The 26,710-nt window shown below is 30.7% G+C and overlaps 3 protein-coding genes across 4 annotated transcripts; 2 read left to right on the top strand and 1 right to left on the bottom strand.

The window, feature by feature from the left end:
- Positions 1–301: 301 nt before the first annotated feature.
- LOC141455927 (EF-hand domain-containing family member B-like) lies at positions 302–11,205 on the bottom strand. Its single transcript, XM_074131429.1, has 12 exons — positions 11,073–11,205; positions 10,839–10,961; positions 10,237–10,437; positions 9,957–10,124; positions 8,257–8,437; positions 6,859–6,988; positions 4,896–5,078; positions 4,600–4,825; positions 2,980–3,178; positions 1,594–1,674; positions 1,232–1,410; positions 302–863 (listed from the first exon to the last, which is right to left on the bottom strand). The coding sequence occupies exons 3-12, from the start codon at positions 10,282–10,284 to the stop codon at positions 678–680; spliced, it is 1,581 nt and encodes a 526-aa protein (XP_073987530.1). The 5' UTR covers positions 10,285–10,437; positions 10,839–10,961; positions 11,073–11,205; the 3' UTR covers positions 302–677.
- On the top strand, positions 10,694–18,366 carry Rab5 (RAS oncogene family member Rab5). Of its 2 annotated transcripts, none has more exons than XM_074131447.1 (6): positions 10,694–10,851; positions 11,384–11,555; positions 12,177–12,328; positions 15,167–15,383; positions 15,475–15,623; positions 17,054–18,366. In XM_074131447.1, exons 2-5 carry the CDS (start codon positions 11,393–11,395, stop codon positions 15,582–15,584), a joined length of 642 nt encoding a protein of 213 aa, XP_073987548.1. In that variant the 5' UTR covers positions 10,694–10,851; positions 11,384–11,392; the 3' UTR covers positions 15,585–15,623; positions 17,054–18,366. The 2 variants fall into 2 exon arrangements, with proteins under 2 accessions (XP_073987548.1, XP_073987549.1); XM_074131448.1 differs by lacking the exon at positions 10,694–10,851 and adding an exon at positions 11,167–11,307.
- A 1,737-nt stretch (positions 18,367–20,103) lies between these two features.
- Positions 20,104–25,813, top strand: LOC141455934 (lysosome-associated membrane glycoprotein 1-like). The gene is made up of 5 exons (XM_074131441.1): positions 20,104–20,268; positions 20,951–21,309; positions 23,352–23,529; positions 23,643–23,828; positions 25,102–25,813. Exons 1-5 carry the CDS (start codon positions 20,211–20,213, stop codon positions 25,239–25,241), a joined length of 921 nt encoding a protein of 306 aa, XP_073987542.1. The 5' UTR covers positions 20,104–20,210; the 3' UTR covers positions 25,242–25,813.
- The last annotated feature ends 897 nt before the right edge of the window (positions 25,814–26,710 follow it).

The following is a 26,710-nucleotide window of genomic DNA, read 5'->3' as shown; positions in this document are numbered from 1 at the left end:
TTCTTCTAAATTATTGTTTCGTGTCCTTATGTAATTTATTTCTTTAGAAGTTTATTTTATTTATTAGTTATTAAGGCTAAAGCCTGATACAAACGGAGGGTCATTTGTGACATATTTACTAGAGAGATACATAAATAAAATTGGATGTGCATCCTATCCAAATTAAATATACATCCTATTAAAATAAAGTATAATGAATTGAACTAATGTGTAATAGATATATGTACATATTTACATAAGACTTTTCTTTTCTTTTCTTTTATAATAGGTAATATAAATTCAACAATTTTAAAGACATACATATGTAAAAAACAAAAAATATATTATCTACTTGAATTAAAAAAACAAAACAAAAGTTTAACAACTGAAATTATTATTTTTTATAATTTAGATTAATTTTTTTTAAAATGATTTAAGGCGCTATAATAATTAGCAATTAAATTATCATCACTCATATTCAAATGTCTACTCCGTGCAATAGTGAAATATTTGTTTGTTGCAAAGGACATTTTAGTTTTAAACTTAATGGATAAATTATTATGTTATAGTCATAAATATAGTCATATTTTTTTTAACATTAGTGATATACATACATATGTACTTATCCAATAAACTTTTATGATGACAAAAATGTACTTATAGAAATAATTATTATTATTATTTATTTTTATTTTTTCTTAATATTCTGCTCCAAGTGTAAATCTCGTGGCAGTAATTTCGTCAAGAATATTTCGGAATGTTTCTAAGCAAACTCTATCACCATCTCTCCTTCTAGCTTCTGCCCACAACTTTTCGAACATTTGATCAGAAAATTTCACATCTATTCTTTCATATAAATTTCTTACATATTCTTTACTTCTTGGCTAGAAACAAATAAATATTACCTTCACTAAATATCGTTACTGATAAAAGGCGGTTTTCTAAATTTTATTTAGTCTCGCTATAAAAAGAGAAATTTGTGTTAACCGAAATCTTCAACTGTCCGCATTAAGTTTTGTGCTCTAAACTTCACGGGTAAAGTTCGTGGTCATCGAAGTTCTGGGTGTTGACTTTAGAGTCCTGTTTCAATCGTTTTTACAAGAAAATTGTATTTTCAAGGTTTCAGTCATAAAATCACAAGTATTAAATGAAATTGTCAATTAAAACTTTATTAAAAATTGAAAAACTGAGTTGTTTGAACTTAGAACGAGATTATTTGTTTTATCTAAACATAAAATCAAATTAAAATTACCTGAAAAAAATCTCTATGACTGACATTGAGACTAGGAAATAATCCAGGGCTAAGACATTGTTCCACTGTTGTAGCGGTAGGAAAGTCATTTAAATTTGCTTTAGTTAATCCTGCCTGTTTCAAATAATTGCAGCTATATCTCAGTTCGTTTGCTGGTATTCCGGCTGGAGGTATTTTATCTGAAAGATGTCCCGAACATAATTATTTTTTAAAACTGTCAAAATTGAATGTATTTCAAGTGTACGCTTTTTCATGCAGTTTTGGACGATCAATAAAACTGTTTTTCCGTATAGTTTTAGTTAATTTAATTAAGTGTTAATTTAGTGTTTTAAAATACTGAATTAAGTTAGAACAGAACTCACCAGTTTCTTCTTTTTTGGCTAAATTTTGTAAATGTAAGGAATGATAAGTAGATTCCAGTTGAGTCAACTCCTCTGGTAAATCTTGACGAAACAAAAAAGTTTCATAAAAGATAAACAATTATATAATTATATTTTATTATTTTATATATAAATTCTTTTAATGTGGGCTTAATAATTTTACGAGATTTAGAGGTTGTTTCTTCATAAGTTTGATTTTATTTTCAGGTTTCCTTAAAAGACAGAGTGGTTTATAGGTATAATATAAAATCAGGATATACTATTGCATGATAATGTCGACGTATCCCTATGTTTTTTCAGGAATGATGGCGATGGGAAAAAGCCGTCCTTGGCCACTCGCCGCTTTGCAATTAGTATAAAGTAGAATAAAATAGTCAGATTTAAAAGATTGTCTTATATCCTAGAGTGCTTATAATTGTCCACGGTTTAGCACCAGTCACTACAGAAATACAGGATACACAAATAGGTCTTTCATTAATTCCTGCGCACGTAGGTCTGGGAAGTAAATCTAGCCGGCCAGCATTCCAAAACAAGATATAAAATGGATTCGCGTCTAACTCAAAGGAAGTCTTTTGAACCCCCCCTCACTTTCTGTTGTTGATATCCTGTAAAAGGGTGCGAAATGAGCCCTTAAGGTCTTTATGTAGCAACAATAGAATCGTAACTGTAGATGTTTATAGCATTTTAAGGCAAGTCTGTCACTTCTATGCTTGGTGCATTCACATGTCTTGGAAACCGCTGCGATTCACCCAAGAATCTGGTTGTAAAATTACCCCGAATTTCGTTACTTTACGAGCGCAATATAAAGAAGGATAGGCTTCAGATGTAATCAACCGCCAGACGGTGGTGCTAGAACATCAATTTAAAGCTCTTGATAGGACCAAACTAAATTGAGGCTACCTCTTTGAATCTAGGTAAAAAAAGTGATCAGAAAAAATCAAGAACTAAAAAACTGGATAATATATAGTCTTGGCTATGCGTCTATTGGTAACTAACATGTGACCCTATTATCGTTCGCTCATTGAAAATGTGCTAATTTTTACTTTTATATATTTTAACATTTTTACCCAGCAAAATCATTCTCAAGGTAATTCTTGATTAATGGGATATGGTTCTGAAATAAAATGTGTTTGCACTTCAAATAATTTGTCCGATATTTACTTACACAGCCAAAATGTTTATTTATTTTTTATTTTGTGATTTTTTACCGGCTACTATATTCGAAATGTGAATTTTTCCGTTCTTTTTTTCTGAGACTTCACTACCGATCATTGTTTCTACACGCTAACCGTTTCAAGGGTTAAAGAAAAAGAAGAAGAAAATGAGAAAATTTGAAAAAAATCTCTATAAGACATATTTCATTCCAACCTTGAATTTTTCCCAAATTTGGTAATGGATGGGTTGTATCAATTAAATTCACGAAGCCATAATAGTTTACTAGATTATTTTGTCCATGCAATAAACCAGTTTTTTTGAGAAGAGGTTCTATTAATTCGTGGTCCAAATGAAGTCCTTCTTCTTCGCTAACTTTGTAAAATTTGTCTAAGGGCACGCATTTACATTTATCCTAAAATATTCAGAAAACAAATAAATCACAGCTTTTAGGTATACCTTAAATATCTTTAATGCTAAAATACTTGACAAGTATATCTTTTAATAACAGTTGGAAAAAAAGTAAAGCAATTCAGCTTGAAATACATTAAAATAAATAAAATAAAAACAAAATGACAGTAAGAAACTGAGTTGAAATTAAGTTCTACTTTAAAAAATTGATTGAAAGGAGACCTGTTTTAATGGGTTGATCATTTACAATTAAATAAAGTTAATGTGTAGCTTGCGAATTAGGTGAGAGAACCTGCGTTTTCAACGTCGTGATTATTATTAATAATAAAAAAATGTAATATACATAGTTATAAAAAATACTAGAGCTTCTAAGGGCATCATTTCTTTGTTTCCCTTGGTCAAAATCTTATAGCCTAAGAACTAATTTCACCGATTATTTTTTTGAGAGGATATTCTAAGCCCTTTGCTGTTAGGGTCTCTCAGGATCTATATAACGAAAGAAATAGTGGTTCAACGACCAACACCTGTTCTGACCTGAATTATCTGTGAATCTTGTTGAAGTTACTTCGCAAACAGAATTGCCTAATATTTTTAATTACTTAACATTTTTCTTCCTCTATGGAAGCAAAAATTCATGTTTAATTTGTTTAATAATGAGAATTCTCATTATTGAGATCTTCTGATAAATAAAGCGAAGCTGGAAATTCATTATTTGTACTTGAATTTTATTTGGCTGATGTTCAACAAAAAGAACATTAGTACTACTCTCCCTTCTTCTTAATAAATTGTATAAAAATCCTTGTTATTCTCTCAAAGCATAAGAAAATTCATTCTCTTCTTTTTATCCCAAGAAATTTTGATGAGGAATATAAACTCAAACTTTATTACCGAAAATCTGTAAATGATCAATTCCCAAACGGCTGTCATGCCGTTACTCAAAAACGGTTTCAACTGAACTGTTCTTATCGAATTAAAAATATTAATTGCAGTATTTATTGCTTTTACCTAAAGTTTTTTATAATTGGTTGTTTATTGGACTCGTTGTTTTTTTTTTTAATCGGAATACCTACAAGAATTCAGAACGTATAAATGTGGGTTTTAGAAAAATTGCAAAAGAATGCCCTCGGACAACGCCAACAGTTAACGCTCAGTCAGATAGAAAATGATAACACAGACCGAACTGTAGAGGAAAGAATTAGTAAAGATCTTTAAAAAAGGAACCAAAAAGATCTTGATGCATGAAGAATCTACAAATAACAAATGAAGTCGCACTTTTGTTGTATGACTTACCTGCTACAAAACCTAGCAGGTAAATGGAAATTACTATCAACTGGGAAAGAAGTGCGTAGGTAGCACTATCACATTGAGAGCAAATTTTGACTGTCCTGTTTGTTCGATTGCCTAATACATTAAAATTTAACTTACAATATCAGCAGTCCTAAAAGCAGCAGTAAAGTCTACAAATGAAAACGGAGGATCTTGTTTACGTATATTTCTTCGTAATCCATTAATATATGTAAGAGAGTCATGTATTATTTTCTTCTCTTGACTTAAGTCACAAAATCTGAGTGATCGCTCCACACTTGATTCATCTGTATGTTTTCTTTCTCCAAATCCATGCACTTCATTTAATTTCGATGAATATTTATTTCTATAGTAAAATATTTTCATAAATAAATTAAATACAATTTTTACCCGCATTAATTATGTAGTTTTGGTACCTATCTGCGGCTTCCCCAACCTTAACTGTATTGCGCTGTTTATATCGTGCGAATTTTTGTGGCCCAACAGTGAAATCACCTAGATCTTTCCAAGTTAAAGCTCTTGGTACTAACTTACCATCTGGGTCAGCATATGAGCGCATTCCATGTACTGTTTTTTTGAGAGTACTTAATGTTGGATAGCTACAAAGTAAATAAGATGAACTAATTTACATTCACATATACTGAAATAAAATGGAATAGATGAAGACTTGGTATTCAGGATTTACAGAAATGAAGAAGAGAAGCAGAAAAGCTGAGATCTTACTTAGGCTGAAATTCCAGCAAAGGAGAAAAAGAAGAGAGACTTTGAGGAATATAAACTTCTGATAACTATCAGAAAAAACATCATACATGCGAAATCAATAGTGGAAATAACCGTAGAAAGCCAGATTCTGGCAGTTCTGGAAAAATGGTTAAAATTCTGAATATCTTGATGAACACAATTCCAAGAATAACTAGCTAAACTTTATTTTCATTAGCAAAAAGTGTGAAAGTACGGCTCAGACAGATAAAACTCAGAAGAAAGATTTTGCGTAGGCTAAGCTAAGGGTGGAAAAAGTATGAACAAGATAAACAGCATAAACAACACAACAATAATCAAAAGATTAGGGAGTAAACTAACGGCTCATGGACAGATAATGGAAATACATCCCGATATCAGGGTTATTTCTTAAAAGAGTGGAAATATTAATAAGATTGTATAAAGTTTGTCAAAAAATAATGAATTTGTACTTGATTATATTCAGAATAAGTGATGTTTAACAACTCATGAATAGGCACGGTTAAGCTGGAAAACTGCTTGATCTCACTGAACAGGAACAAAATATAAATAAATCAGAAAACCATCCGAGTAAAGGTAATAAAAACAATACTCAAATATATAAATTCAAAAGAGAGAGTTTAAGAGACGATAAAGAGGAACTTGGAGGAAAGCAACGGAAAACTAGAGATTTATCTGAAGAAACCACTGTATGTTTGCAATTAGTAAGATACTTTTGAATCCATCTAATTACACGATTGAAATATTTTTCAGATTTTAAATAAGCAAATCCTGGCTGACACAATCAAACAATATAGTAAAATCAAATTTCACTATCAGGGCCAGTTAGTTATCTGTGATCTTCAGCTTTTTTTTTATGCCGGACTGAAATTGATAATGTTTTTAAAACATTGTTATAACTAAAAAGAAATCTGACAATAAACAAATTTTTCTATCGGTTTGACTAAATCGTTTGGTATAGAAGTAGGCCTGCAGTTGAACTCTGACTGAGGAAGAAACTTTGGGCAAAAAGTTACAAAGCAGTTTTTCATTTAGTAGAAACAGAATTTTGAATGGAAAACTTAAGCAGATATTCCATTAGAGGTAAACATAATTAAAGATTTACTGTTCTACATTCACATATACTGAATAAGTAATTGTGGAATTAACTGCCCAAAATTATATTATAAACGACCTCTTAAAGCCAATTCATTCTGATTATATTATATTTATTGGCTTCAAATCAAATTATAAAATGTACAATTTGATATATTTATTCATTCTGATATATTTTTAAGTTGATATGGGGAAGATAGGTCCGAACTATGTGTGAAGATTGTAGTAATTCATTAAAATTATCTTACGACCAAAACATATACATACAGTGTGTACATGAGTAACAGAATTTATATACATTAAAGAAACGCATTCAGGATAGTTAGTCATAGTAAATAGATTCAGATTAGTTTTGGACATCCATAAACAGAAAAGGAAGACAATGCCGAGCTCTCCGCTCAGAACTGAGTTGTTTACTAGGTTATCAATCAACCCACCTTATCTTCTAGACTTCTTATATATTATGAAATTCTTATAAGGATTAAATTCAGCCAAAAATAAAATAAAAACACTGAAAGTAGTAGTAAGGCTAAAAGTATTAATTACTTGTAAACTTTTTGTTCTCCTGGAAAGAAACTGTTGTGAGATTTTCGATAAAGTTCATGACCCAATTCAGCAATTAAATTTATTTCACCTGCAGAACTTTGAGGATTTAATAATTCTCGAACTGATTCGTCTGTGAACAATGCAATGTAGATAAAAAAATCTATGTGGAAACCATCAAGGACTTTCTTTTATCTCAATACACACCGATATGACATTTAAGTGGGAACACCCACCCAAAACTTTTCTCAGAATATCATTTAAAAAAAAAAAAAAAAATTAAATAACAGATATTTATTTGTTTATACCGATAATAATTAACTATTAGTATAAATGACACAGTATTGTAAATTACACAGAAATTTCGCACTTTAGAACGAAACCTACCCAAGTCACTTACCAGAAGTGCTCTTATTCAAATATTTCTGGAAAAAAGTAAACATAGGCTTTTGGCTAAGATCAACGTATAGTATCTGTTCTTATCAGCTTCATTCGTACGGTCACCATAGATACACCAGAAGATTAAACTGATTTTTGGAAAATGACCATGTGCTAGTGAATTGCTTCACCTCTGTCGAGGTTGTCTCCGTATGTCCGTATTGAAGAACCTCCGAGGACGGCCTACCATATTTTAGGCGCCACAGTAGCCGAGCGGTTAGACGTCAGCCCCCGAAGCTAATAAGAATTGTGGTACAAGCGTTCGAGTACCGGTCTGAGCCTTGGATTTTATTTAATGGTTACTGTAAGAATTGAACTGTAAAGTTTGCCAGTCGCCTTCAACCAAGACACCTAATTTGGTCGTAAAGTCCAACAGGCAAAGTTGGCATTTCTTTACACTACTACTTCTTTTTATACTCTTGATGTTGATGCAATCTAAGGAATTTTAAAGTTATGGAGAATTGCTAAATTGCTTAAACTGTAAAATCTACGTTAATACAATTTTAATTATACTTTAATATACGTTTTATACATTCAAAACTTCAAGTTACTTGAATACATATTTATAAATGTTATATCCTAAACTAATTTGTATATTTTAATTAATTATCAATTTTTTGAAACGTGTTTCCACAAAAGAATTACAATTAGTTAGAGCAATTATTTATTTCCCCCCAAAATGTAGACATTTTGTGATATAGCTACAATAATTTTATTTGTATATTATATTAGCGTAACTCACTGCTTCCAAATTTTTTTTTATAAATATTAGGTTCCAGGATCATTAATTGATTTATAACGCAAAATTAAATTTTAATATAATTATATTTTAAAATTATGTTCCCAACTAACCAATTTTATTAGCACTATTACTTTTATTTTTATTTTTTACGGCGCATCGACTCCTGAGTTCATTAGAGCCAAACTATTACTTATTAAAAATTTACAGTAAAATTCACTTACCTTTAGCGGTCTTCCTACCAAATATTGTTTCTGTAGGACTCATTCCAAACGGAAGGCCTGGAACTTGATCTGGTAAGCTTCCAAGTTCTCTGGTCCAGTATGAACCATAAGCTGTTTCTAATAGTTCACTCTCTAGCCCTTGTACAAACGACTTCTTTGGAGGAGATATTAACGATCTAACCTACAATTAACGTTAGTCAGACTTTTCAAATAGAATTAGCCTCTCCGTTCCAGGATATGTATTGCTAAAATGCAAGAGTGCATGTTTCATGATCAGTGCAATAGCCCTTGTACAAATGACTTCTTTGGAGGAGATATCAATGATCTAACCTACAATTAACGTTAGTCAGATTTTTCAAATAGAATTAGCCTCTCCATTTCAGGATATGTATTGCTTAAATGCAAGAGAGCATGTTTCATGGTCAGTGCAATAGAGTAGGTGTTGCGGATGTATAACGGTAAATAAGACAAAACTAAAATAATCTCTTTTTCAAGTAAATAAATACCCAAAATTGAACTTAACTCAAATAACCAACATTTAAAAAAGGGCTTCAACATTTTTAACTTTTAAAATTTACTATTCGTGTACTGTTTTTTTTCCCCCAAAAGCTTCTATGATATGTAAATTCCTGAGATATTACATGAATCTGGAAAATGTAAAGAAATAAACAAATTTAATAACTATTCAATTAACTGAAACTGTGATACATTTTCTGAAACATTGGCTAGTCGATCGACCTGCTCGATAGCTCTCTTTGTTTCTAGAAATCCGCAATATTGGCAAGGACTTCTAGAAAATTACTCAACGCTCTGAGAGAGGAAAGGCAGAATTATATACAGGCAAAAAACCGAAATCCTGTAAAATTTCGTTGATTGGGCCGAACATGCCAGTAAGGTTACCAAAAGACAGTAAGAGAGCGAATCACTAAAGTAACAGCGGCCTCATAAGAGGAGAGGCAAAAGTCCGTCTGTTGGGAGCAGTATTCATACTACTTATTGAACTTATAATGTAAATTAAATTATACCTTAAGTAAATGCATAAACTTGATATAGTTTGTCAAAGCTAATATTTAATGTCGCAGTAAATTAAAATATAATCTTTGTAACTTATTGTTGTTTGAACATTACAATCCACCCTTAACAAAAATGCAAATCTCAGCAATCCAAGCTCAATTATCGTTTAAACCAAGTTCATTCCAACATTTTTCCTTTTCTTCAGAAGATGTGATAATTTTCAGTAGGTTAAGATTAGTTAAGTTTGGAAAGCTCCGCTCATTCCAATAATTATCTTTTTTGGTACGCCCAACCTAATCAATACAATTAATTTGTTAAACAGCCAAATTGATTCACACTTTACTGGTACTTAGCATAGAATTTTTTTCTCATAAAAATAGTGGCTGTGATCATATGTACTTTCATTTCTAACAGTTCTATGTGATATTGTATGATAGTACACTAGAAAAAAAAATTAACTTCTAATTTTGAAACGTCTGTACAACAATTTATAAGCGTTATGCAGATAATACCCTGAAAAGACGATTCATTTTTTTTTACTTTCTCTCAATTGAATTGTTCAACACGTTTTCACAAAATTCATAAATGTAGCAAATAGATGTTAGCTTACAAAATGGTGCCAGAATTTTGCTGAGATTTTTGATTGTATGATTCCAATATTTATTTAAATCATTGAAGGAATTTACCTTAGTATAATACCCACAATATAAATCTGCTTTGGGTACTTCTGGAGGATATTCATTTTTAAGGAATTTTGGTAGCGTGCCAACAACTGCGTCTACTTCTTCCGCTAAAGTTACATATTTCAAGCAATTTGCCACATTTTCTGTCGGTTTGTGTCTTGAAGTCCCTGCCTGATGAACAGCAATTAGTGAATGTGCATAAAGAAATGAATAAAATAACATATTTCACTAGTGAACATAAAGTGGTAAACAAGATAACGAGAAGTTTATTAAAGATATGTACCGCTCTTTGATAAGGGTTTCTATCCTTAAATTTTCCTGCATATGCCATTTATCTTTATTCAAGAAACAAATTTGTAGAATGCAAATATATATCGTTATAACTTGTAACTATCAATGATAGAATTCATCAGAAATACACAAAGAACCAATATCTTCATTTTCTTCTAAATTCATTTATCTCTTATTAAGAACAAACACAAAGCTGTAATAAATAAAAATTATATAATGTGAAATAAAATAATTGGAAGCTTTCACTAGGAATTACTGCTATAGAAACTAAATAATTTGCAATCAAAAAACCCGCATTTTTCCATAGCTTATTAGATTGAATTCAGCAATGAGTTGTAAAAATTATGCTGCTATATAATTTATGAAAATATCATTATATTAGTTAACTTTTTTCTAAGTACGAAATGAGGTACAAAAACTAAAGACTTAAACGCAAAAAGACTTAAATGCATTTGATATAATTTAATATTAAATTATTGAGAAGTAAGGGTGGAGCGCTGCGATCGCATTGTTGAGCCCTACAGTTCCATTGTCTATGTACTTGTACTTGCTTAACAAACATTAATAACACTCGTTATTACTATTACTACTCACTTTGGCAAATCACGTAAGTTTTCCTTAAACATATACATATTATTTAGTGTTGAAAACTTTCTCTCCTTTCATTTCATGTTCTCAGATGAACTTAGACGATTAGGTGTCACTAACTCGTAATGCCTGTGAAAAAAATGAGGATATCTGATGAAGGCTATTGTTGAAATAAATCAGTTTCACCTCAAGTGTTTTTGCAAAAAATTACAGTTGCCTCCTTTAATTTTGCTAGTTTACCTTCTATAACTGTCAGAATGTTGGGCAGGACACTATGTTGGAAAAGTCAGCTGTTGTTTAAACTTGTGTTTCTTAGAAAAAAACTCATCACTGTACATAGTATCTGTTAATGGTTAATCTAAGTAAAGTAGAAATTACTTTTACTATGACGGTTCATTTAATTGTGACTAATAGACAAAATTCAAGGTTGCAATAATTTAATGACATTTAGACATTTACGTTAAATAATTATCATGTATGTTATTATCTCACTTTCTTAGACAATTATCTATATATTTTAGTTGATTTTAGTTCATTGTTATATCTTACAGGGTTCCGATATGGCTAATAGAAGTGGGCCTCAGCGCCCGAATGGAACGGCCCAAGCAAAAATATGTCAGTTCAAATTAGTTTTATTAGGCGAATCTGCTGTTGGAAAATCTAGTTTAGTACTGAGGTTTGTGAAAGGACAGTTTCACGAATACCAAGAGAGCACCATAGGGGGTATGTGAAATATAAGATTTTGAAATATTCTGACTTCCTTAGTGCAAGTATTACATATTACCTTGAAGCAAAAGAAATTATATTTTTACTAAAACATAAATTAATCTTTTTATTAGTTTGTATGTATTTATTATTGTTTATGTTCCACGTTTTCAAAATGCTTTTTATTACTGTAATTCATGCACGATTCAAGAATAAAAGTTTGCGAGCGATATTAGTTTAATTTCATTTATCATACATGCTTTAGTGATTTTTCTTTCTGAAAATTCTTTATTAAATGAATACCTTTATTTTCATTCAAGGCCAGGAAATAAAACAACTTCTGTTATTGTTAACTGTTAATTTTTGAAAAACCTTTAGAAATTACTATTTTTCTAGAAATTGCAATATCAACGATAAAGTTTGGAGGATTAAATAGTGGTACGGAATAGGTGTGGAAAATCATCAAAAGTTTTTTTTGCCATGTTTTTATAAAATTTCAGTAATATTTGTTTTCTTCTTTATCTTTTACTCATGTCAAATTACAAATTTGTGCAAATATGCTCTCTCCTTATGTAATAAATTATTTCCGTTTATTTTCAAATTAATAGTTTTTAATAATTCAGTTGTGACTTGTTTTAGCTGCTTTTTTAACACAAACTGTTTGCTTGGACGATACAACGGTAAAGTTTGAGATATGGGATACTGCTGGTCAAGAAAGATATCATAGCTTAGCACCAATGTACTACAGAGGTGCTCAGGCAGCCATCGTCGTATATGATATTACAAATCAGGTGGGTTATTTTGTGATTTCTATAAAATGTGTAATTCTTTGTCAAAATTGTTTTGTTTAATTGTCCTGGATTACTACCTTCTCTAAGGTTGCAAATTTAAATATTTGATTATTAGCGACACGAATTAGTTTTTTTACTGTGAGAATAAAATAAATATAACCTAATCACATGTTCAAAACTAATTACATGTACATTTTCTTTTACTTAAAGAATCTGTTCAAAGTAAATTACATAGACAATTGATACTTTAATTTTAGATAATCTTTCTGAATGTGTCGCATGAAATTATTTTTATAATTTAAAGTATGACATGAATAAGATTACATTTATCTTCATTCAGATTTGCTCTGGCTTATAGAAGTTATGTTTTAATCTCTTCAATATTAATTGATAACAACTTTCTACAAATTTACAACTTATTTGTTAAATGATTTCTTAATAGAACTATGCCGAAATAGTGTTGGTTATATTCCAGATTTTCTATAGGTATTAATGCGCAGTTACTTACGAAATGTGTTGAAAATGTAAAAAGAATTGTCTTATAAAAAGTGTGTAATTCATAGAAGAAAGAACAAGGTACAACTTCATTTTGAAACCTTAATTTGTTTAAGCTTCCTCCATTGCTGTTGAACTTTTTCCTCACAAAGCTGACCAATCTCCCAATGTACCCTTCTTTTCTTTTTTCACCTTAGTCACGAGCGCCAGCAAAAAAAAGAAAGCATAACTTCGGTAGGTGACTTTTCTTTGTAACCGTCTTTCATTGTAAGGTTTTCCAAGCTTTTTGTTTCTTTTTAATTTCATTGTTAAGGTTATGAAAGCAGATCGCTGCTCTCATACGGTTAAGTGAACACACAATATAATAACGTCATTTATTTTTAATTAATCAGAGAAAATGAATTGATGTTACCTTACAACTCTTACTGTTCTTGGAAAAGCTATCCACTGCACGCTAGAGGGACACTGCTTATTAAATAAAAGGTGTTCCGCGATTTTTCATATTTTTTCTTTTTAAAAATTTTATAGCAGTAGAACATTTAAACATTTATATTGCTGAAATGCGGAAATAGAATTAGGCATGACTTTTTTTTTTTTTTTTTCGATTTGACTATTCGACTGTTTCATAACGTTATTCTCCAATAACGTACCTCTCTCTATCCGTGGTAGGTGAGATGTGGAGATGTGTTGCATCTGGAAATATTTATTCCAAACTTCTAGCTCTCTGCCTTTCCTGGGGTTCTTAGTGACAAGGTATTAGAAAGTAATATATCTTATCCAGAATCCTCCAGTTTCTTTTAATTAGGAAGTTTCTTATTCGGCAGTATCTCATGGAAATTGCTATGGTAGGTTACGCTGAGTGCCGAGCTCTCACAACCAACTCCTATCGCTCTTTCTAGAACTTTTCTAGAAAAGTAGAATAAGTAGTTTCATTACTTGAAGGTGAAAGAACGAGTGGTCTCATGAATTGATTTATTTAGGTCCTAGTAATAGCCGATAGCCGAGCAGTTAGAAGCGTAACCCATAAAGCTAAGTTACATATTATGGTACTAAGTTCTATTTCCGAACTAGGCCTTGGATTTTATTTAATGTTCATATGAGAAGTTCATAGTAAAGTTTGTTTGCTAATCGCCTCTGCTCATGACACCTAATTTGGTAGTAGGACATAAAGCCAAAAGGTAAAGGCATCATATTACGTTTTTACTTTGGTCGTAGTATATTACATCTGGTTAAATGGCCAGATGTAATATACTTTTTTTTTTTTTTTTGCTACTGGCTCGTTAGTTCAAGTAGGTGAATTTGCTTGAAGTCCATGAAGGGGAAAAAGAAAATTAGACTTCAAAGGAAAAAAAACAGTTATTTTCCAGATATTACGTACTTATGATTTTGACAACTATTAAACATTATCGTTTCTATAATATATGTTTATAATTCATGTATATAAATTGTTTTTACAGTTTTTTTGATAGAAGGCGCCTACTTCTTTTCTATTGTTTATTCGGTTTTTGTAGCCTACATTTCAGCATTATTCTTATAAGAGCGTGATAGAGGATGCGTTTGGCAAGATTGTTGTAAAATTTCAGGTTTCGCAGCTACCTGAAAGTATAAATAACTGCCAGCGCTGTGGATACAAGTCTCTCAATATGAGATTGGCATGTCTGAATGAAATTTAAGCTATTTCAAATAATTTTTATGATTTACTAACAAGCAACAGAGTGTATCTTTCAAACAAACATCTTCCTGTAACTTTTTCATCAACTTTTTTTGAATAGAAAAGTGGTCCAAAGGATTTTATTTTAAGGTTAATAAGCTTTTTGCTATTTAGGCCATCAATTGTTTTTTTACTTTTAGAGTGCGTGTGGAACAGGTTTTTCCAACGCATATGGAAGTTATTCTTCTCTGAAATTTGTCGAAATATTAAACCATTAATGTAATTTTTTACACTAAAAATTATGGAAATTAATAGAAAATCTAAAAAAAAAAACCCTACTTAAAGGTAAAATTACAAACATCTGTTAGGGAAGGGATTAGCTATGCGGTTAGCTTATTGGATTCGCACGCGGAGGTCCTGGGTTTGAATCCAGCTGCTGGTTCTTAGATTTTCTATCCTAGGAGCTTCTATCAGCTCACAGCCCGGTGATGGATAGGTTGTCTGTAACGAGAGAACACTCCGCAGGCCAGGAGTGCACCGAAAAAAGCTCCGGGCGCCAATAACCTCATGTATTGATGCGTCTTAAATCATAATAATAATGGAATTTTCATAATTATATTTTATCACAGTTTTTTTATTTTATTAAATAATTTTCTTTAGCAAATTTAATAATTGTCATGTTTCATTTATAGGATACTTTCGGTCGTGCAAAGACGTGGGTAAAAGAATTACAAAGGCAAGCTTCTCCGAATATTGTTATAGCATTGGCGGGTAATAAAGCTGATCTAGCCAATAAAAGAAGTGTAGAATTAGAAGAGGCACAGGCTTATGCCGAAGAAAATGGTCTGCTTTTTATGGAAACTTCAGCGAAAACTGCGATGAACGTAAATGATATATTTCTTGCAATCGGTATGATTATTTTTATATATATATAATATTTGGTGTGTGTATTATTAGAAATCATATAACCTATTTACATTAATTAAATTATTTTTCTCAGCAAAAAAATTGCCCAAAAGTGACCAGAATACTGGAAACACAAGTGGGCAGGGGCGTAGGCTAGTGGAATCTGAAGCTACAACCAAAGCTCCCGCTTCTTGCTGCAAGTGATCACTTCCTACTTACATAGTCACTTTCATAAAAAAAAAGGTAATTCATTTACAAACAGGTTTAAAAGTTACCATAAATTAAAACTTTTTTTATTTAATAAATTAAATATTTACCTTCTCTTGCTGCTTGAAAAAGAGGAAGTAATAATGCGTTTACATCGTATCTCCAAAATTTAGTTTTCAAGGGAATACTTTTTTCGAGGGACAGGAAACTAGTGCCTGCGGATACAAAATATCTTAAAAATGTCTGGAAGATCAAACTTCGAATTCCGTTTAGATTTTTATTTCGCTTCGATACTAAGGTTTCGCCATTATACATCAAGCATATTTGCCACTTCTCTTAAGTTTATTTTCTTAAACATATAGCAAGAGAACTATATTTTGCAGAAAAACTATCCTTTCAAACAGCTATGAGTTACAAGAATTAGAATTATTGAACGTAAGAGTGTACGCTATAAATAATAAAGGCAGTAATATGTCAGAACAGGTTTAAAGTTAAAAAAAAAAAAAAATCTGAACAATAAAAAGGTATACACACCGAACTGATAAATCATCCTCTGTTGATGGATGAAAATCCGAAACAATTATGAAAAAATTGCACGCTAAATCGATAGATGATGAAATAAACGATATTTTCTAATACTACATAACCAACCAAATTTTCGACTTTAATTTTTCTTATTTCTTTAAGAAGAGTTATTTTAAACCTTTTGGTATTACTCGTTCTCTTGAATTGCTTATGTTCTGCAATTTAATCTTGTCTAGATATATTTATATCTTAATTAATGAAATAAGTAATAAATTTGGCTTATAATGTAAACTGATAAAAGAAAAAAAAAAAAGTAATAACTTCAAGAGATTGAATGTATCATTGAGTTTCAAAAGCACTTTGTCTCAATAAAAAAAAGATAGTAACAACGATAAGTAAAAATGTCATATTATATTAATAGATGGCGGCTGAAAAAATAAACAATTCATAATTGTACACAATTTTGGCTTCTAAATTTTATGAAATAATTGCCAACAGATATATTATGGGTTTACCAAAAGTTTAGATGCAGTCAAGTAAAGCTAAAATCGCTCCTAAAATATTACTACCTATACCTTCAGATTTCCTGTATTAACATAAATGTTGTCGTTTACAAATTATTGAAGTATCTAGTGTGCTGGATAGCGCTAAAGTTGATTTTTGGTATTTTTATGAGAAACGCAACTATTCACTTTGCTTTTACATACACGGTTTGTGTTCTGTGAGGTTGGTATATCATATTCTAATGTTATTCCATTAGTTAGTCAACAATTACCACAGGAACTCCAAATGCCAGAAGAAGTGGAAGCTAGTACAGTTCCCTCTCGAATAATATAATTTTTTACTTACATAAAAACATTGTTATCTCAAAACTAAATATTCAGCCAAATAAAATATTAAAGCTTTTCATAAATTGCTTTTTTATTTGTTTCTTTTTTAAGGTGGACAATATGCATGGTAGTTGGAACCTGCATCTAATAAAAGAGGGAAGTGCCAATGGACAATTGGTGATTTTTGGGCACTATTCTCATCTTCTCTGTACTATTCCATAATATATAAACAGGTCTCACCTATATTTAAACAGAAAAATATGAAAAAACACCTTTTTTGTTTTTAAATTTGTACCCTTTTTGCAAACATTTTTTAAATAAGTGCGAAAGAGAAAAAAAATCAAAATTCAATCGAATTCATTCCAATTTTATACTGTGTACAAAGCCTCCTTCTTCTTTCATTTGTTATCACAAGAAAAAAAATTTGGTGTTTTTTTCAAGTGACCTTGTATTTATCCACCTGTTTCCATTAAATTCATTTTTATGTGTATATTATATTCTGTAATATGCTTTGTTAAATTTTATATTTGTTCTTGCTGGGAAACACAAATTTCTCACTTTTTTTTTTTTAATAACCAAAAATTAAGATTAAATAATTTAAAAAAACTTGGATTTAGTTTTGATTCCATTGTACGAACATTTTTAGACTATTTGATTGATAAACTATAGTTTGTGTACAAATATGTCAAAGAAATATATTTATAACGTATATTTAAATAATATATATAAATAAATATATATATATAAAATATATTCTTATTAAGCTTATGTTCGAAATATTTCATTCTTTAGTAGGCTTTTTATTTGGGTGAATAAGAGGACACATTATATTTAATAGAATATCTTAATAATATAAATTTCGTGTCAGTAATAATCACAATACTATAAATATATATATTTATGAAAAAAAATATATATATATTCATTAAATATAAACATGGTAACGACAGTTTTAAATGAATCGCTCCAGTCACGACCAGCTGCTGTTTATTATATATTTAATTTAAATTTTGAACTATTATAAAAGATAAATATGATTTAAAAAATCCAGTTTAACATATTTTTAATAAGGAAAAAGATAAAATATTAATTTTTTATTTTTTAAAAAATTTATGTATTTATGTTATGTATGTGATTATATTTCAATTATTGTTATGTTATTATTTATATATATTCAGGATCTAAAGTGATCTTCTTTCTATTGTATTATAAAAATTCAGAGTTCTACCTTTTCTGTAATTTACAGAGTATATTTAACAATAATGAAAAGCTGTACAGGAAAAAATTCTGAAATATAAATAATTAAATATAGAAATTCAGGTTTATCGTTAATGGAAATTATTATTATTAATAATATATTGTTGAATATATTATTAATACTTTTTTCTTTTTCCACTTAGCTTCAAATAAATTATAAAGAAACACGGTTATCTAATTTTATTATTATAGCCTTGCTATTTTTTTTTATCGTACTTCAATCATAACTGGCAATGCAACATGTTTCCAGAATGAACGCTTTTGCATTGAGAGGAACAGGGAGGGTGAAAGTTCCGATTGTTTGAACAATAATTCGGTTGTAGAACTTGGAATGTAATTCTTTTGGGATTATACCTATATTTTAAATAACTATGAGAGAGCACCTTTGTATTCTACGAGTATATATATTTATAAAACTAATGATTTCCTCAGAAAATTCGGCGTACTTTGAACTTTTTTGGCTGTTGTGGATGAAATGTTCAGTGTACAGGGGCTTGCGACTTGATACATTTGCTCGTATAATATCTACTAGTCTTCCCGAACAATTTCTGGTCTGTTATGACTGGTTGCTCTGTTTAGTCAGCAAATCTATCGCAATAGTACTTTCGATTTTAGCGCACGGTGGAATTTCAGGGTTCAAGATTACCTCGTATAAATCAATCTAAAGACAATGTGATTGATATATTCAACCGGAAAAAGTTTTACAAATCCTGTGCATCCAGCTTTTTAAAATGCAACGGTGGCATCTGTCCTTGTTCATACCAGATTCATCAATTATATAATATACTGCTTTTAAAATCGTGTGCTAATGAGCAGGTCCTGAATTGCAGTTATGAACATGGATACCGTCAACCTAAATTCATGTATTGGACTCTATCGTTGGAGGACTTTCCATATAAGTTCTTGGACTTCCAGTAGGCTATATCAAAGGCAAAATCTGAACAATGGGATTTTACATAGTTATTCAGATTCAGCGGAATTCACAGTTGGTATCCGTTACATAATTCAATTTATGTAACTAAGATTTGCCGCTTAGCTCCTGTTTTGAACTTGTTTATATGTTTGTTACATATAAACATATATGTTTGTTACATATCCTGTTTTATTACAACATATGGGCCTCCTTAAATTCTGGGCTGGGTAACTCGTTCGACAAGGCATTTCTGTTTTCAAAGCTTCACATCCTTAAATAAATTTGTTTTTGTCATCGCGAAAAAAAGTCCTTTTACATGGCCCTATTGCAACCAATACACTCCGTCAGCTTCCTTAGAAGACAATTATTTTTATAACTAATATTTTAAAAATTCTTAACCCGCGATTCCACGCAAACAATTTTTGAAAGACGGATGAAAAGTTGAAACGAGCCTGAGAGAATGGGAAGCCACCATGCTATAACGGATGATCAGAATTACGGATTTGAATATGGATCTATATAATTCCCACATAACTTTTAGCCAAGAATTATAAAGTCTCCTTTATAGAATTCAGTCTGCTGACATGATTGAGAGTCTTATCATCTTCGCGAGCCTTTTATTGATCCAGTCACCATGTAAACGCGAATAAAAAGCTTTTTTAAAACTTCAAGATTCACATATTGTTAAAAAGTTAGAAAACTATTAAGACTGTGGATTAAGATTATTTCATGGCAAGTTAGTTATGAACTATATTTTAAGGTGTTAGGACTTCTACATGTATTTTGTATTAGTGACTCATGGTTAGATATCAAAAATGGACACTTGCAGCTCTCGTTAATTTTGTTTAAAAAACTCGATTTATTTGCTTAACAAAAATTATTTTATAACTATATTTTTGTTATCTTCATTCTAACATTTAAATCATTCAAGATATGACTAAGGCTTTTTTTCAAAATCACAAAGGCAGTGGTTTTACGATAATCCGTCCTTGATTTGTTTTTCGCTGGTTGTTGGTTGTGGTACTTCGTAGAGCACTCGTGTCTAGATCGGTGTCAATAGTTATTCGTTATTTCTGTGTAAATTTAGTACTTTCAAAAATGTTAATGCCGAAGTACATATTTCTTATACTTCATGCAGTTATTGTTTTAGGAAAAAGTAAGTAATTAAGAGTTACACAAATTTGTTGTAATCTTATTATTTTAGTGGTCAGCTGATTAGAAAATAGTGACTCTGCATTGAACATATATAAAATAAGATTGAGTAAGAGGCTTTTTGAAACTACCGATTTCTCAGAAAAAATTTCTAAAAAATAAATTTAATCGATTTTTTCATTTTATATAATTCTCTTTTTTGTAGTTTACATTTTCCCCCTGAAATAACACTACATTTATTGTACTTCTGATTAATAGAACTATGATCTTTTAATTTTTTTTTTTTAAATACTAACAATAAATGAAAACTAATTGTTTTGAAACATTTCCTGACCAATAATTTATTACAATACAGGCAATGCCTATTTTCCGAAACTATTAACATATGATGCAATTAAAGGATGTTGAGGACACGAGATAAAAGATAGTTGAAGCCACAAGTGCTGATAAGTGAGAGATTCATTTCAATACATATATACGTATAATGACTAATTTTTTACGTGTTTGTCCCTACTGTTATTGAGTGATGGAATTAAATTCGCTTAATGTTGGAGGACTTTTGTAGACAATCTTTATTATGCACAAAAATTTATATGTGTTTAGCCTATTTAATCGCATTGAAATGTTTAAAAAGTCTTCTTAAATAACTTAAAAAACGATGGAAAAAAATTATTTTATTTTTTCAGAAACAGGTGAAGAACCTTTAGACAGTAACAGTCAAGTGGAAAATCTTACCGCTGACAATGCAGTGACAACTATAAAGCCGACTACTGGTTCTACTAGTTTAAATCCATCCTCTGTGGCTCCTCCAATTACTACAACTTCTACTGTGGCTCCTCCAATTACTACAACTTCTACTGTGGCTCCTCCAATTACTACAACTCCTACAGCCCCTAATGTAACCACCGTTCCTAGCACTACTGCTGTACCTATTGTTTCGTCAACCACTTCTATTCCTCAAACTGATCGTTGGATGGTCAGTCAAAATGGTACAGTATGTATTATTGCGAAAATGAAAATAAAAGTGGATCTCAAACTCGATGCGGTAAGTTATTTTAATTCTTGTTATCTACAGGAAAGTAAAACTATGTCCACTCCTTTTGCTTTTAAAAAATACAAAATTCAATTTGAAGTAAAAAAACTGGGAAACCAGTGTTTTTCACACTCACCTTTTGTTAATTTTCGATGGAACTGTAAATTTGGCCTTGTAACCAAGTCATAACTCATGTCCGATAGAAAGATGGGACTGATTAGATTTGTTAGAAGCCAGTGAGACGACCGGGGTAGTTGGAAATAGGCGGATGCTCAGGAGAGAAGTCTCCCATGAAGCTGTAATTAGTAACCTTTTGGTAATGTCTCAAAATGTAAAAAAAGTCCTATAATTTCTTAGGGGTTTTTGAAAGCTTCAGAATTTTTTGTATTTTTGATACTTTAAGGGGCCCGCACATCTTTTTGAAAAATCAGGACAATCCATCCATCCTATGCCATTTACAACGAATTAGTTGATGATCTTGAAGAACATCAATATCACAAAAGATATAGAGCTAAATCTCGATATCTTTCTTTGTCATCATTTCACGCCCATTCTTCGGTGGTTGACCTTAGCTTCGTGCGCCTTCATAACTTTCTTTCAATTTTAGTCCCTGACCCCTGAGCTTTTCGTAAAATATCTCTCTGCTGGAATGCTTTCTATTTGACAGTCATCTTACTTTGACCAAATTTAAGTTAGTTTTCATTTTCTGAATTGGAACACAATTCCGTAATTGGCACTTGAGTCTGAAGAGGCTGGATAAGCTTTCTTCCTACTCACCTTGCAAATGGCATATTTTGATCTTAGTTTTAACTTCATTTATATCTCTAGCTCTCTACTATTCTTTCAGGGTTCTATAAGAAACTTGTCTTGTTGAGGCAGAAATCACCCTCCCTATTGCTTAGTGAGATCGTCGCATCTGGCCCCCTCCCCTAATATTTCCAAAACCTATGCATATTGAATAGGTTACAATTAATGCAGAAAGAGGGTCTTTCAAAGCAGAATTTTTTGGATTGTTCAGTTTTTAATGCAGCAGAATCGGAAAAGAGGAAACTACTACCTGTATTTTGTTTGCGTTTGCTGCTTTGTGGTATATGATTCTTCCCAATGATTCTATGTGTATTTCTTATTCGTATTTATATTGATAGCATAATTATGTCATGCCTGATAGAAAGTCACTCGTTCATCACAAATTGACTTCATGATACCGACTTTTAACATATTTAATTATTGGAATTCTTTCTCTAATGATGAACTCTTTCTAGTTTCGAATAATAACTGGTACTTAAGCGTTATTTTTTATTTATTTATTTATTTTTTTATGGTCTAAGGCGCGTCAACATCTAAGGTTATTGGCGCCAATAACCTTAAGCGTTATTGTCAGCAAAACAATTCTATTCGGTATTACTAATACTATTGTTAGTTATTTTCCAACTTTTCAAGTTCTATTATTACTGTTCAAATTTAAATATAAATTAACTGAACTTTTGGCATGGTTAATTTGTGTCTTTGAAAATATTGAATGGTCTAAAACATTATATTCTGGATTTACATTTTAATAAAAGAAGCAAGTAGTATAATAGATAAAAGAATAATAGTTAATTGAAGCTGAATTTTATTTCTTAAGAGATTGTGTATCACATATTATTTTTATAAACATTATTACAAGATTTTTTTTTGTTTTATAAGTTTTAGTTCAATTGTTTTTTAACATTGTTCATTAGCAAAATTCTTATTTTTAGTTAACAGTCACAGAAGGTAATTTAAATGTTTCTCGACAATTATTTTCCTTAAATCTATGTTTATAAAAATTTAAATATTGGAAACAGATGGAGAAGGTTTCTGACAATTAAATTACTTATGTGATTTTTTACTTATGCATAATTTTATTGCACTGAAATGTAGGGTAGGTAATGTCATGAAAGATAAATGTTGAGTGATATTTGGCCTGACCTCGAAACAGTAACTATTAGTCCAGATAATTTCCTTCGTAACGACAATTGTATACATGTACATAAAATCTTATATATAATCTTTTTTTCTCTGTATTTTTTAAGCATTCTAAGGATATTTCAATGGAAGTACCAAAAACAGCTCAAGCAACAGGAAATTGTGGAGCAGGCGAACAATCTATGGTACTTACTTGGGACAAAAATCAGTTGACATTCCTTTTTAAGGCAAATAAAACGCTAGATAAGTATCGTCTTGATACAGTGTCAATCGACATTAATACAGGTCAGGATAATAATAAGAATTGATATTGGATTCAAGATTAATATTGAATTTATATAGTTTTCTGTATAAATTAAAATCAGAAGAAGTAATAAAACTTAATTTATTGGTTTCAGAGAATGTCACTGTACAACAAAGTGATGGAAATATAACTATGTTTGAAACGGCATTAAACCATTCCTACTCTTGCTCATACTCCGATCCTTTGAAGCTTACTAATAACACTAAGACCATTGAATTTTCTTTTTCTAACATTGAGTTAGCAGCTTTCAGGAAAGACAATACTACCTCTTTTTCGAATGGTAAGTAACACTAGAAAATATAAGATGTATCTAATTATACATTTCCTATTCGCAACCTTTTATATTCACTAATGGAACAAAGGTTAAAAGTACTTTATATTGATAATCACTACTCTCTTCTATAAATTATTTCTCTCAGTTGAAATTAATAACTCAAGTTATTTTAAGCTTTTCTAGGCAGTGTAGTTTTGTACATTCCTTAGCAGCTGTCGGTGATTCTGAAAACGAAGTCGAAATTTTAAATCATGTAAGTCCAATCGCCGTCTCAGTCTTTAAATCCATCAACACCGACAGCCGATATCTTGATAAGCTTGAATGAACCAATTAAGACGGCAGAACAGTTTGACGACAACGTAAATTAACAAGTGCAATACAACAGAGCACACACCACCATAGAACTTTCTCCTATAGACCTTACAAACTTCCTCTGCAAATAGAGACAGTTACACCCACAAAAAAGACTCCTTTACTTGCTAACCGGACAACTATCTGAAGAACTACAAAATTACTTTTAACGACTAGTACACTACATACTCTGAATCTCAGCACACTTTACTTTCATTCACCTTATTTCCTATTTTTTCAGTTTTCTATTATAGTCAGCCCTATTTTGTCGCTCTCGGCTTTTAATATTTGAAAGAGCCGATGTTTCTTGCCACCTGGCAAGTACCATCCGCTTACGCGCAGATTTGACTAAGATATGTTATTGTCTACAATTCGGTAAAATCAAGTGTAGAATAAAAAAACTTTATCTTTCCCTGAAGATCAGGCATGCTATTAAGTAGTGCGTTTCTTTTGCAGTCTTATGATTTCTTAAGAATTTATCAAAATTGCCTGTTTCATTTTTAAGGAATAATGAGAACAAAGAGAGGTGGGATTAGCTATGCGGGTAACGTGTTGGATTCCCACACGGATGTTCCGGGTTCGAATCCAACTGCTGGCCCTTAGATTTTCTCATCCTAGGAACTTCTTACAGTTTACTGTCCAGTGATGGACAGTGCTGTCATACCGAGAGAACACTGTTCGGAAACCGGCAGTGCACTGAAAATAGCTCCGGGCACCAATTACCTTAGATGTTGTCACTAATCAATCACACCTACGTTAACAATTTTTTTCTTGTAGTAATTTTTGGTTACTTTTTCCAAAAAAGTTATAATTACTAATGAGCTCATTTATCCCGTTCATTTTATTCAAGCAATAAAAATATTATAATTGTTAATATTGATAAATTATAAGAAGTACTCATGCGCCGTTTTTTTTTTTTTTTTCACAGTATCTGCTTGCCCTCCAGACACACCTGACATTGTTCCAATCGTAGTTGGATGTGCCCTAACAGTATTGGTGGTTGTCGTATTAATTGCTTACTTGTATGGTCGCAGAAGAACACAAGCAAGAGGTTATCTATCTATGTAAATTGCTGAAGACTGCATTGTTTTTCAATTGCCTAAAAAAAAAGTAATGAAACAATTTAATTCTTTCTAATTTGGTTGAGTTATAGGAATATATACAATGATTGCCTTCTTTGCCCTCAAGCAGCTTTTAAGAATTCCGTATGCCAAGTCTGCTTGTTACTAAATTCCGTACTTTAATATGGGCATTTTAAAACTATTTCTAGTTAAAAGTGCTCTTAATAATTGAATAATGTTTTCAGTTCCATTTATTTTTAGATTAAAAATAAATGAATAATATCATATAAGCACATTAAGAATACATTTCCTATTAGGGAGCACTTTCATTTTTTAAGAAAATAAATATTGTTTATAGTTTACGATTGTATTAAATTAATTTTACTTTTACTATTTGATGAAGCGTTTATATCTAGTTCATTCTTTCACTTTTGTTTGTTTTTTGTTTTTTCTTTTTTGGAAAATATTATATATATTATAAAGATTATTAAAAATGTATGTATACACTTTTTAGTAATTAAGATAAAAATGTGATCATGATTGTAAGGTTAATTAATAATATATAAGAGTGTCTTTTTATTTTTTTAATTTTCATTAAAACTTTATCTCAAGTTTCTCGGAGCGAAAGTAAAAGAATTTGCTTGTTTAGTAACCGTAACCTTCAGTTACGACTTTTACAATAAAAATTCTTGCTTGATTTTTTTCGAAAATGCTTCCTCATAAAGTATATTTAATCATAATTTTCTTTTAATTTTTTGTCTGTTACTTTTAAACATTTTTTCAGTACGTTTCGTAAGAGCAAGTTCAAACTGAGTGGTGAACTTAAGCTCTCTTTTAACTGCTGTTCATTGTATGGATCTCATACCTGCACAATATTTATGATAGATGTGACATGATATGAGAGTTGGAAGATGTCATATAATAACGTATAATGTTAAAACCTCTAAATTTTTTATTATCAAAAAAATTTACTCATGTTAACTGCGATAAAAGAAAGTGTGTGTTTACGACAGAATTATTTTGTTGAAGGCCTCGCCCTGAGTATGAAAGTTGGAGCTTATCTCTACAATTTATTTTCTATGTGAAATACATTTTAAATTACATTAGGTGGTTGAGAATCTTTCTTGGTAGCAGATCTCTACAAATAACCGTTCGTCGGTTTTTTTTTCTCTTTATGCTTATGGCTAAATTAAGTTTAGAACTTCTTATCTTTCTCACTGAGCTAGTCTCAGCACTTCAGAAGGCAGAAATCATAAGTCAAGAATAATTAATTCATCTCGGGCTGATCAGCTGCCTTAGCCTTAAGGCTATCAGGTTTACTCAAGGCTAGCCAGTTCGGAGAATCTGACAAATTTATTGATAACAAAAATAAGGCCTCTTTTGCGTGGAGTATAGACACAGGAGATCGTTTTGTCCAGAAAAACTTGTGTATCTCTCTTGAACCCGGAAAGAACACAAGAAAAGTTTCTGATGTTT

This window comes from Rhodnius prolixus, unplaced genomic scaffold (genome assembly GCF_049639745.1).
Source record: "Rhodnius prolixus isolate KJV_2025 unplaced genomic scaffold, Rpr scaffold_4, whole genome shotgun sequence".
Lineage (NCBI taxonomy): Eukaryota > Metazoa > Arthropoda > Insecta > Hemiptera > Reduviidae > Rhodnius > Rhodnius prolixus.
This window is presented reverse-complemented; position numbering and strand designations above follow the sequence as displayed.

What these genes read in the sequence shown, in the direction of transcription:
- LOC141455927 (XM_074131429.1), bottom strand. Translation starts at nt 10,284, where the DNA reads ATGGCATATGCAGGAAAATTTAAGGATAGAAACCCTTATCAAAGAGCG. An exon ending in ATTGTGGGTATTATACTAAG is followed by an intron (nt 8,438 to 9,956) that starts GTAAATTCCTTC and finishes CGTTAATTGTAG; the next exon opens with GTTAGATCGTTAATATCTCC. An exon ending in CTTTTAGGACTGCTGATATT is followed by an intron (nt 3,179 to 4,599) that starts GTAAGTTAAATT and finishes TGAATATTTTAG; the next exon opens with GATAAATGTAAATGCGTGCC.
- LOC141455934 (XM_074131441.1), top strand. Translation starts at nt 20,211, where the DNA reads ATGTTAATGCCGAAGTACATATTTCTTATACTTCATGCAGTTATTGTT. An exon ending in GTCAATCGACATTAATACAG is followed by an intron (nt 23,530 to 23,642) that starts GTCAGGATAATA and finishes TATTGGTTTCAG; the next exon opens with AGAATGTCACTGTACAACAA. An exon ending in TACTACCTCTTTTTCGAATG is followed by an intron (nt 23,829 to 25,101) that starts GTAAGTAACACT and finishes TTTTTTTCACAG; the next exon opens with TATCTGCTTGCCCTCCAGAC.
- Rab5 (XM_074131447.1), top strand. Translation starts at nt 11,393, where the DNA reads ATGGCTAATAGAAGTGGGCCTCAGCGCCCGAATGGAACGGCCCAAGCA. An exon ending in CCAAGAGAGCACCATAGGGG is followed by an intron (nt 11,556 to 12,176) that starts GTATGTGAAATA and finishes GACTTGTTTTAG; the next exon opens with CTGCTTTTTTAACACAAACT. An exon ending in TATATGATATTACAAATCAG is followed by an intron (nt 12,329 to 15,166) that starts GTGGGTTATTTT and finishes TTTCATTTATAG; the next exon opens with GATACTTTCGGTCGTGCAAA.